A 12,662-nucleotide genomic window follows, 5' to 3' on the forward strand; every position below is an offset into this window, starting at 1 on the left:
GGCACGTAGGGATTGCCCTCCAAGAACTCCTTCATCTCTCACTCATTCAATTCTCCTTTTCCTCCTCCCCAAAAGCGAACAAACCAAAGGACTTCTGAAAAATAAGTCTGATGATGCTACTCTTGTTTTTATTTTTGGTCATAGTGTTTGAATAAGACAACATAAATTCTTTATTAATGAGTGGTGATTTTAAAATTTACATCCAAATAAGAATATATGTTAGTATTCACAGTGCACGTGTATGAGAGACCGTGTTTGATCTAGTACTGGATCTGCTGCTTAAAAGAAGTGAAATTCAGTGTGCTGTTGTCAGATTTAATCCGTTTTCTGGTAGTCTTTATCCTGCAAACAAAACTCTTCACCGAGATCTCTAAAATTATCCTTACCAGTGGCTGTATCAGTATAAGGCTAGTGCTAGTGTGGAGTTCAGGCCATTTGATACACATTTAAAGTAAGGACTAGATCAACAGTAAACGAGACAGCAGTTGCTTTTAATGGTCATCTTGCTTCCAAAATAGAGGCACCATATTGCCTCTATTGGTGTCATATTTTATATCAGAAGTATGCATTGAGCTTTTCCTTCTCCACTTCTTGGAAACAGTTAAATTCTGAGAGTTACCTAAGATGCTGTAAAACATACTTTGAAAAGTTATATTAGATATGAAAGTTTTCTTTACTGAGAAAGATCATTTTAAAAATTCATTCATAACAGGATTTGGGGGTCTGAGAGGACCTTTCCTTTACAATAGGAAGTGAGTCTGCTTTTACCCCAGCAAGCAGGAGTTTGTATATGGGTCTGCTAATTAGTATGGTTATTTCCTGTTTTGTTGATGAGGCTTTAATAAATGTCAAGGGTACAGCCATGAAGATCTCCCAATTAGGCTTTGCGTTTGTAAAACCTAGCCCCTTTGCTTTTGTGTGAGGATGACAGTTCCAACTGCAGCCTCAGCCTAACAGGGCTCAAGGGAAAGGATACTTCTCTGGTTTTATTGAAAACACAGCCAGTTTGGCCCAGGGAGAATACCAGCACTGGTCACAGTGCAGAGCCATTTTTAACAATGAATATTTACTAAGCTTTATCACTGCTGTCATAGTGGGTTTATTGTATTTTTTCTTTTCCAGATTGGCAATAGGCTTAAGAAAAATCAGCAGTAAATTAAAAAAAAAATTATAGCATCCAAAATAGCTGTCAAAACCTAACCAGAGGATAAATAATTAAATGTGTTATTGCAAACTGATGCGCTCGGCTTGCCCTCCTATAATTTACATTTTGAAAGTGTTTCCTAAAAGCTGGAGCTGAGGGGAGTGCACTGGTTGGTGCCCGTGTGCGTGCGCGTGTGCGCACAATTAATCCGTGCCCAGACGAGCCGTTCCCTCTCTGCAGTGTTCATCTGAGCTTGCTCCTGCTCAGGTTCGCTGTTCTAGGCTCTTTAGACATGTGTGAGCTTAGCTATATTGCAAGTCAACATTAACAGATGGATTGCCCTAAGCAAGGGAAAACCACAACAACAAAATCTAGTGAAAGTGGAGATTGAAGCTTTTTATTGTTAAGCCTTGTTAAAACCTTGGCATGTGCACTGCTGTTAACTGTTTCATGCCTAGCGCTAATAATGTGTCTTGGATATGTTTCATCTCTTACATTAATTAGGAATGTAGAAGATACAAGAAATCACCAGCTAAAATTTTTGAAATAAAAGTTAATGCAAGCATGAGGTTGCTTAGGCTCTGTTTGCGGTATCCTGTGAGTGAAACCGCTGAGTTCCTTTAACTATTGATGAGCAAGGTAGAGCAGAGCATGTTTTAGACTATAGAGCATTCAGTGTTTGCATAATCTCTTTTAATTCTGTGCCATTTTATGCTCCCAGGTAATGCAGATTTCTGGTACACAGGGACCTAAATGCAGTAGGAGCTCTGTATAATTGTTCCAAATTAATATATAATTAAAAAGAGAGCATGTTTATTATGATCCTGTTTTGAATGCCAGGACGATCTGTTTTATTTCATTAATATGATCTTTGTAATTTTACTATTGTATCAGGTGTTGGGGTAGCTTATTAAAAATAGACCATGTCAGGATCTCAACAGTCATAATGTATTTTATGGCAAATAAAACACTCTGCAAGATTAGCAGAATACCAAATAAGAACTACCAGTTCCCTTTGCAGTTATTAAATTAGCAATGCCCCTTGTCTCTCAGAAAATGTATGTTCTGACCTGTACCTGAAAAGGGCCTGTACCTTTAGGCACCTACTACTTTCCATCTGTAATAGAAATAGGCATGTGGATTCTAAGGATGGATTTACCAATCACTGTGTCTCAGCACTGCTTTAAATGTTCCTGTATTGACAATACCAAGTGAACTACTCACCATGACTTTGCAGAATCCAAATACAGTGTCTAAGAAGGTTTTTAAAAGACTTTTAATAAAAATCAAGTTAGACAAAACTTTTTTCTTGCTGTTCTCATAGAGAAGAGAGTTTTTTATATTTTCTCTTTCTTTCTTTTTTTAAAGCGTATTGCAAATGGAGCTTTTTCACTTTTATTGAAGTATGTCCTAGAGACTGAACAATATATAATTCAGCTTGCAGTAGGTGTGCTTGGCATCTGTTCAACAAACACAGCAAGTGTCAGGCAGCAAGATGTGTTCAGAATAACCTTACCTTCAGGAGTGCCCCATTTATCAATATCCCTACAATGGCCAGTAAAATACACGACATAATCATTAACTACAAAGGACTTCTAGTAACTGATTACCCTCCTAACCTGAAAAAGGTGATGAGAGTGGCTATTCTGAAAAGAGGGCTATTCTGAAGAGTTTTTCTTTTTCCTGAAAAATAAGAGAGGAGATTGTGATAATGTAGTGCTGAATATACATATTCTGTATAAGATGACTGAATGTCTTTTAGAAAAATATCCACAGTCAGTCCCACAATGATTTCAGAAACATAAATCTGATTAAGTACATTTACCTGTATTTGTATTCAGACAATGTGCGTGAGATCACATCTATGACTGCCAACCGCAAATAACACTGATTCTGTTGCTGGAGGCTTCTTCACCCTCATTGACTGCAATATTATAAATTGAAAGATGTCATAAACAGTAAGAGCTAGTTTTTAATGTAAATCCCATTTTGCTTCTATAAAATACAGTTTTGAAGTAAGCATCAGTTGATCAGTAAATTCTGTTTCTTTAGCTAATGTGGTGTAATGTGAAAATATTGTAGATATCATTAGCTTCCTTTAATTTGGAGAAAAATCTTTTGTCTTACTGTGTCAAGTAAGATCTCTCCATTCTGCAAAACAGTCAGATTTCTTTTTAATTAAAAATGAAAAAGCTAGGCTGCCAAAATTCAAATTGCAGATTACGAGAGTGCCCTCTTGTGGCTCCTGTTCCTTTCCAAAGTGACAGAGCGCCGGGATCCTCTGCCTGTGCAAGCCTTGCCTGCTGCAGTGGAGACCTCTTAAAATCAAGGGGTCCTTCCTTTATTTCTGTTAAGTGAAATTGCCCCTGGATTTTGTGCAAATTAAGCATTTACATGCTATTGTGTATCATGCATGATACTATTTTCAGGAATAGGGAATAGAGGCTCCCAAGCAGAGGTATAATTTCAAGATTGCAGACCTCTGTCCCTGCTTCCCACTAAACAGGGACAGTGACTGTCCTCACCAGAGCTGTGCTGTCTGTTCTGCACCCATAAACCATTGTCAGCCTTGTGGCTGCTGTTCTTGGAATTTTGCTGTAAAAACACTTGAGAAATCTCTTCAATAATTACCTTGATTCCAATTCAATTTAACAAAAAAAAAAAATAAAAAATAGATGGGGTAATGGTCAGGAAGTGGCTCTGGAATTTTTTTGTCACCCTGTGGAATGCTTGGTTTTTCAGGGCAAAGTCATCAGCATATCTACCTCTGATTTATCCTACTAAAAGAAAAATTTATACAAGCAAAAAGTTTGCAGATGCTTTTCCTGGCTATTGTAGCCCCCCTCTAAGTTTTATAATAAATAAAAATGCAGCCTTTCAAAGGGTCTTTCTTCTGCAAACAAATGAACCATACTTGTATGTGTAGCACTGTTTCCTTTCTCTGAAGGATCTCAGAGAAAAATGGTCTTGCAGAGTATCTTCAAACTGGATGAACTTTTCTGTCCTCAGAATTTAATTGAAATAACCAATTAATTTTTTCTTCAGGAGAATTGATCAACATCTGAATGTAGCCAGTCATATCTTTTACTTTCTTTTGCTGTGTATCTTCTGTTTTCCACAAGTCATAGTTTTGCTCCACTAAATGAGGGAGCCAGGAGAGCCATCAGACAACAATTGGAACCTGTGTGCTGACTTCCATGTTGCTTTTGCCTTCTGGCTTGAGGGTTTGAAAAGCACCACTTTACATCTAAAACTTCAGCTCTAGTATTCTATGTCCCTAACGTTTTTTTCCTCTCTATAATCCTGTATCTAAGAATGAGAAAAGAAAAAAGAATAAAGAAGTTCAGTTAATGAAAAAAGTTTGTCTGGAGGCAAAAGGAAGGAGAAATAGAAGAAACAGGAAAATCCTTTCCTGCAGGGATCTCAGCATCTCTGAGAGCCCAGATTCAGCCTGTCTAATTTTAGATACTGCTGAAATGCTGCAGTTAGCAGCAGTGCAGCCTTAGGCTCTAAGTGGAGAGAGGGGCATGACTGAAGGACAGCTCAGCCCACCTAGAATCCCGATTGCATCCTGATGATGCCTCTGTCTTGCTTTGAATTGTCTCATTTTGGCCCAAAAATAGCTGAAATCAGTAACATCCAAGTGCCAGCCAAATTCCACAACACCTTGGAGAGAAAGACCTTATTTGTTGAGTAGAAGACCCTTACTGGTGTCAAACTAGAAGAGGGACTCCTCCTTCTCCTTGGTGATTTTTCTGTTTGGAATCCCTAGACAGTGTAGAAATGTGCTTGGAGTCAGTATTTCCAAGGCACAGTCTTTTTTTCTTGCAAATGTGATTAGTCTGTTTTCAAGCTTCCTATGGCACTTCCTTTAAGTAGTATCTTCCACAGTCCATTGATCTGATGGACAGGGCTGGTGCTGCTGAGGTCTGGAGGCGCAGGGTGTTTGTGTTTGCCATCACACTCACATTGTACATTTTAATGTATGTATTTTTGATAGGTTTCCCTCTGAGAAAGTCACACGTGATCAGCAACTGGTGCTCTAAGCAGTGATTGTAGCATGAGACTGTTCTGCTGATGTAAGGCTATGATGCACATTTTACCCAAAAGATCAATTTAACCAGTAGTCTCTCTTTTATCTGCTTAGGAATTGTATCAAATAGCACATTTCAGCCAAATAAACTGGATTTACAACTGTCCTGGTTCACTAAAGTCCCACACCGTGCACCTGAGTTACTTCCACATCTCTTGCCTTTCTTGTTACCACAAATCCACGTTCCTTTTTCTGGTTTTGTTCATATAAACATTTGTGTGGCTTTGGACACTGATTACTTTTTCTTTTCTGACGCACATTCTCCCTTATCTTCCTGCTCTTCTGTCCACTGTGACCCTCTGAGTCCTCCATTCTATAATACTCCTTCCATCTAATCATTGAGTGTACATTAGGACATTAATCACCATCAGAAAAGGGAAAATAAGTGCTATATTTCTCCATTCTTGTAACTGCAGATTCTGCCTGGTGAATCTGATTCTTCAAATCATGCACAAAAAAAATGAGCTGCTGGCTTTAGTTGTTGCAAATGGCACTGCAAATCTCCATGTCCTATTTGAAAAGACTAACATATGTGCGTGTTGCCAATGAAAGCGGAGGGATGGTGCACTCCCTGCAGCCAGAATGGTGTGTGGCACGGTGCCACGGTGCATCATCAGCTGAAAACGGGAGGGGGTGCTAAGAATATCCTCGGTGCCAGTGAGAAAAGCAGGGTTTGGCTGTGGGGAGGTGGTGCCTCACTCTGGGCAGTGCGGGACCTCAGGCTTCCTCAGGATAAAAAGGCCCTGCAATTCCGCAGGGAAAGTGGAAGGTTGCTTGTTGTTTTGGAGCAAAACAGAACTATTCTGAAAAAATATTTGTGGAAGCATGATTAATTGTTAAAAAGGAAGAGAAGCATTACACAATTCTCAAATGATACCTGGGTTTAGGAGTCTAGCGTGCATAAATGGTAGGGAGCTGAGAGCTTGTTCATTTTTCACCACAGTAATTCAGAACAAAAGTAGTTACATGCGCTATCTGTGACTAACTATCTCAACAAATTTATCATCTGTACTTATAATAAATCCTACCTCAGCAGAGGCATTAGGGTTTCCTATAACTGTACAATAGTCACTGGAGATCTCTGTGGCATTAGAGTGTACTTGGCATTTTGAAGCACTGTGCCCATACCCATATTTCTGGTAGTATCTATTTAATTTATATCCAGGACAGTTTTGTGATATCAGAGCATTCTTGATTAGAATCTGTACTTCTTTTCTGTCTCTGTTTTCCCTCTTCTTTCATCAGTCTCAGCTCAGGAGGAGTGTAATGAGGATTACCTTCCTGTGAGTCATGGCTTTAGGTCACAGTGTTTAACCGGAAAGGAAGGCGACAAGGTGTGCTTTACTGGAAAGTCTGATTGAAAGATCTTTTGCTTCCCTGCTGGATGGAGCCATAATTATGTCTGTGATTTGGTTGTAGAGGAGGATGGGTAAAATAAAATACTGAATCATTAATAACAGTGGTGTTGTATTTATTTTTTTTCTCATGCTGAATAAATCTTTCTTTAAATTTTTAAGAAAAAGGAAGCAGTACTTCACAGATTTAAGCCATATTTTTCCTTTTTTTGAAACTTTATATGTGTTGATGTATTGAGTAGCCAGTAAATGTGAAATTATATTTGTGCTGCCATTTATGAAAAGATTATTTGTTTTTCACTTGGAGTGTAATTAATAGCAGCAGCCTTGTTAAACTTCCTGCCTTAGTATCAATCAATACAGACTCATTACCAAAAGCTGGACATCTGAAAGGTCTAGCATTATATAAAAAGCTGACATTTCAAAGATCGACTTTCATGCCCAATCAAGAATATAACCATCTTACATTTAAATCCTTTAGCATTCATGTATTTTGGCATTTTTATTCCAAAGTAGTACATTTTGTGAGGCTACCAGCAAGAAGAAGAGAGCAGTTTAAGGACTGACTCTCCCTTTATTTGGTTCTACTGTATTTATACTGTCAGCTCCTTTTCCTTAGTGCAGTGATCAGCATTGGGTCAGGTCTGTATAAGCTGCAGACTACTTGCAGAAGGAGATTTTGAAGCAGGGCAGCAACCAGAGAGGATGGATATGGTGAATAAAAAAAGGATATATAGCCTCACACCAGCTTACACGAGCTTGTGTTTAAGGGTGCTCAGCTCTTATATTCGAAGCAAAATGAGAGATGAGAGATGCCATGTGCAGGAAAATGTGAGAAATTTGAAACAGCAAAAGCTGAATCCCTGTTCTTGTTATGATATAAGGTAAATACATTAAGTAATAGATTTAATATCTAAGCCGAACTGTTTGGAAGAAGCAAAACAACCATGTACTTTAAAGAAGTTTGTTCCTTTGTTTTATAGAAATAAACATGACAGCAGTCTATTAAGACTTTATAAAGTTCTGGTGCAGCAAGAAAGGACTGTTGCCATATCATTTCTGGTGGTAATAAATTTAAATGGTCTGGTTGTTATTAGAATGCTAATCAGGAAGGAAGCAGAAGTCTGTCCTTTTTTCATAAAGGGGTATAAAAAAGGTTACACACTTCAAAATGCAGAAAAGACAGAAATTAAAAGCTTAAATAACTGCAAACAGCAGGGTACGTCAGTAATGGAAGGACTTCTTAAATGACTCTGACAGCTTTTGCAGGTGCACATACTCTGTCACTTTGCCTAGTGGAGCATTGAAAAAGTTTTATGGCTCTCCTTTTGAAATTTATTAAGGGTTTCTTTCTTTCTTTTTCTTTCTTTGCAAAGTAGTCTGGACATACCCCTCCCTTGCAGTCGTTTTTATTACAGCTCCTAAAGGAAAGTCACCTATTCAAGAACATGTGTTGCTTGTTGTCTCTGTGGTTAGCTCACAGAGCTGTAAATGCTGGAGAAGGTTGTTATTTACAGCCAGATATTTTCCTTTCCTTCCCTTCCCCCATATCTTTTTCTTTGTATGTGAATCCCATTTTATTTGGTTTAGTTTTGAAAGTTTCCCTGTATAATTTTATAATATATCCCATATCATTTAAATTGGTAACAAAAATGTTTTTTTCAAAGAGTTTGACCATCAGGAGCTAGGAGTTCTTTTGGAGGGAGGTTTTAGATTTATCAACTTGTCTGTTACATTCCTTTATATGATTATTTGTGCTTTCACTAACACACTTGCATATTACTGTTCTGAGGGGCCACTGCAATGCCTGTGTTGCCTGCTGATTCTGCTTAATTTTATTCAGCTCCTGTTTGTCAAAGACACAACTTTTCTTCCTTTTTCCCCCTTTTTTTCTTGAAGCTTGATATCTGTCCTCTTTGAAATATTATTTATCATTTCAACAAATCAACAAGTGTTACCTTGCAGAATTTTATTCCATTGGCAGAGTTAATTCCTCTACAGATGAACAAGTGTCAGTTTCCATTTTGTTTTCTGCACCTTCTCAACATTTAAAAAAATCTTCTTCCCTGCAAAATCTCATATTTATGTTAGTAGGAGTAAATGTGATGGCAACATCTAATTTTGATGCAAATTCAAAAGAAAGTGAGAGGGGCAGACAGGATTTTGCCTTCTAGGAGCCAGTTCCAGGTTAGAGCTTGAATTACAATGAACGTCATGTCAGAATTTTCTTGGGGAAAATTCTGTGTTACCAAAATTCCTAGTGTTACCAAATCCAAGTATTTAAATTTTCCCAGTGAAGATAAGTACTTAAAGCTTCAACTTTTAAACCACACCAGTGACTGTGCTTGTGACAGGGATCAGTAAGATAACCAATCACCAGTATCAGTTAACAGAGGGATTTACTTCCCTTTACTTACAACAGGAGAATGATTGTTTGCAACAGTGATGGGAACAGCACTATGAACTCACAAAAATATGAAGGAGTTAGAAATAGTTTGTTTCTCTGCATTCCATCCTGTACCTTTTGCTCAGAACGAATCTCAGTTAGGGTTGTTTGATGGGTTGTAATACTCTGATAATTCTCTCATTTTCCATCAACTATTAACTTGGTTTAACACATAAAGAACCATATGTTTCCTCTTTGAGGGCAAAGAGCTGTGGAAAGTGTTATCAAAACTTGCTGCTTTAATTAAATTCTCTCTTGTTGAACAGAAAAAATGTCTCAGTCTCTAAAGAGTGAATACTGAGACATTCCTGTAAATAATGGGGGGGGTGGGGAGTTACAGAGAGCGTCCTGGTATTTGTAGAACACTGACAACATCTGTAATAGGTAACATACTGAAATCCTCACAGTATGAGATTTTCAAGCTCCTGTAGTCTGAAATTAAGGCCATATTTCTTCCCCATCAGGGGCTGGTTGCAGGTTTAGGCATTTGGTGAACTGCATGATAAGATGTGGGCAGTAGCACTTCTTACTTGCTTATGATTTTCCTCAAAGTTAGCTTATGCTGTTTTTCCTCTGTACAAATTCCATCCATATGTCTTTAAATTATTAGTGGTTATCCAGGGTTCACAATATCTTCATTGCATTGATGACCAGTATAGTTAAACTTCCTATACAAAAAGTTTTTGATACAAAACCAGTATGAGAGTTGTATAGTCCTGAAGATAGTCATTTGCGAAGTGCAAGTGATTAAAATTCCTGATTTAAATGTTCTGGTCAGGATAGAGACTTTTCTCCAATTATTGTGGAATTTTTTAGACTATTTTTGTTTGCTGAATAATAATGTGATGTAATAGGTGAGTATTCTGTACAGAAATGTGTGAATTTACAGCACACCAACTCCACCATGCAAAGTCCTCTTGGGGTGCTCTGAGTGTGCACTGGGTTGGAATTAATAGTAATCCACAGTAAATTAGCCTGCACAAAGGCATTCTTAGTGCCAAGTTCCTGAACTGGATATTATTTACTCTGCAATCCTGTACAGCACTGTTACATAAATGTAGCTTCATAAAGAGACTCCCAACTTTCTTTGTATTTGCTGCTTCAAAAGTCAATTTTTCTTTATGCTCAATAGACCAAAGCTTGGTAAATATTTCTACCAGAAAGTACTAAATCACAGTGCTTTTTGTCATGTGCTTCCAAGAAAGGGTAGCTGGTAGACTTGAGTGATGCTTTTCCTCCAATATCCAGTCTTCTGCTAATCAATGTTTTGTATAAATTATAAGGCACACCAGGCTTTGCATAAATAAGGAGGCCCTCCATAGGCCATGAAGAGAATGGTTCTCTTTAATTGGTGCTGCTTGAGGACTTGGAGCAGCCTTTACAAGCCTTGATCAATATGTGGTTTTTCTCAGCAAGTGCTCAGAAGCCCTAACGAGTGAAGTGGCAGCTGGTCTCCAAAGAAGTAATATGCTGAAATAGAAAAAATAAACAAAATTATAATGTTAATTGTCCTTCCTCTAGACTCGTTTCAACCAGCGCCTCAGTAACCAGGATGATGCCTTGGATGAAGATGAAGATGATGAAATTGAGAGAACAAGCAAGTAAGGAGCCTGTCTGGATGGGTTATGTACGTATAGGAGAGAGGGTAACAAATGTTATTCAGCAGAGTAGAATTCAAGTGACACATTTTTCTCCTGTCCAGGCTGCTAGCTCAGTTCTTGATCTAGATGATGTCAAGTAGTTTAGGATTTAAATCTGCTTTAAAAAGAGGGACAGGCTATTATATCTTTTCATTATTTATAGTGTCTAGAAGGGCTTGACATAATCCTCAGTCTTCACAGCCTCTAGATAAAAAGACTACATACACAAAGAAAGAGCAAAATATTCATCAGCGTGGTGGGGAGTGACCTCAGCCAGTCAGTTCTTTAAGGCTTGTGTGATGGCCATGATAATGGGACATTTTTTGAAGTGTCTGAAAGACATATAATGTCTTGGGGATTTTCTATTGAGGTCTTCATATATGAGAACTAAAGGAAAAGTGTAAGTTGAGGCTTAAGCTGGATTGAGGCATTTTCTGAATTGAGGAGTTGATTGTCGATAATGAACATCTGGATATAAACCAGAAAGAACATAGAAAGCAAAATCAAGCAGTTTAAGCTGTGTTATAGGGAAGATGAAGCTAGTGAAATGTTAAAAGGATACAATGAAAACAGTGGGCCATGGAAAACTACCTTTGTAGCAGTACTGATAGACAGAGGTAGAAAAAGACCATGGTAGAATGGGGGTCTGAGGTAAAGATATTGCAATGAACAAGAAAGGAAATAAGAGACAAAAGCACCAGTTGTCCTTGCAGATAGGCAGTACTTCAGTAATTCTGCCTATGTGATGGAGGAAGAGTTGCAGTAGCAGTCTTGCCACCAGAACAAAATGTTTGGCTAGGCCAGAAGGCAGCTGATGGTAACTGCATCTCCATCAATGCTATATAGCTGTGCTCAGGAAAATTATTGAGTAGCAGGATATTCCAGGTTGATGTTCCCATTCAGAGCTCTTGAAATGCATACCCCTATGTCCTTTCAGAAGTGGCTATAATAAAATGGCTTTTATGTTCCTATCTGATGGAAAAGTTTTGTTTTCAGGTTATCATCAGAAGACAGTGAAGAAGCTTCTGCTTACTTTTATGATAGTGATGGTTCTGGTGAAACTGGAATAACTCAGCATCAAGGAGAAATGGACTTGCTTGGAGAGATTCTGGACACACTGAGCACACACAGTTCAGATCAAGGAAAACTCTCAGGAGCAAAGAGCCTGGATTTCTTCAGATCAATGGATGACATTGATTACAAGGCTGAGGTTAGTCTTCTTTCATTTGAAAACCAACCCAAGTCCATTTGCAGTGGAACCCTGCACTTGTGGAATGAGCAACATGCAGCTCAGACACTGCAACACAGTTCTTAGAATTGCTGATGTGTCTTGCTAGGGCTATATAACCATACACTCATGCTGGCCACTGCATGATGGTTTTTTACCAGCCAAGAAATTCTCCAGGTTACTAAGTCATCTTGGAACAGTATTTTTCCCTTAAAGCAGTAACCACATAGAGAGCTGTGAACAGTATAATAATTTACTTAATCAAATAGTTTAATACTATATTTATATATTATTTTTCTGTTAAATCTGATATGCCTTGAGCTGATTTGGGATTTTTTTAATGCGGTTTAAAAGGCATTTTTCACCTTGTAGACTTAGACTAGTCATAGTGATATGATGATATTTCCTTCTTGATTTAAGTCATGGAATCCAGATGGTAATTGCACCTGAAACACTGCTAGAATAGTACTCCAGACTTTTCTAAGAGGGCTCCTTGTTCCTATTTTAGGTAGGTCTTTAGTGTAAACACTGGTAAAGCACTAGTCCTTTAGTGTAAGCACACTGCTTGCCTACAGTTTTAAAACTTTCCCCAAGTCACTGCTGTGGTATTAGCCAAAAAAGCTTAGTGTTTTTGAATTCCAGCACATGTCAGCTGTCCAACACTTAGTTTTGCTGAAAGGGATCCTATAGTAGAAGATTTGTTACTGGAGCAGCGAATACTGATGCAAATATTTATAAAGCTTGTAAAATTTTATA

The 12,662-nt window shown here is 38.1% G+C and overlaps 2 protein-coding genes across 6 annotated transcripts in view; one reads left to right on the plus strand and one right to left on the minus strand.

The window, feature by feature from the left end:
• The window catches only part of DENND1B (DENN domain containing 1B), a 207,112-nt gene that overhangs the window by 174,766 nt on the left and 19,684 nt on the right, over positions 1–12,662 (plus strand). For all 5 annotated transcript variants that reach the window (XM_074546242.1, XM_074546244.1, XM_026793472.2 and 2 more), the window contains 2 exons: positions 10,560–10,639; positions 11,675–11,888. In XM_074546242.1, the coding sequence (XP_074402343.1) occupies positions 10,560–10,639; positions 11,675–11,888 (294 nt within the window). The remainder of the gene's footprint in view (positions 1–10,559; positions 10,640–11,674; positions 11,889–12,662) is intronic.
• The window catches only part of CRB1 (crumbs cell polarity complex component 1), a 135,568-nt gene that overhangs the window by 6,660 nt on the left and 116,246 nt on the right, over positions 1–12,662 (minus strand). The gene's annotated exons all lie outside the window — the stretch shown is intronic.

This window comes from Zonotrichia albicollis, chromosome 8 (assembly GCF_047830755.1).
Source record: "Zonotrichia albicollis isolate bZonAlb1 chromosome 8, bZonAlb1.hap1, whole genome shotgun sequence".
In the NCBI taxonomy this organism is placed as follows: domain Eukaryota; kingdom Metazoa; phylum Chordata; class Aves; order Passeriformes; family Passerellidae; genus Zonotrichia; species Zonotrichia albicollis.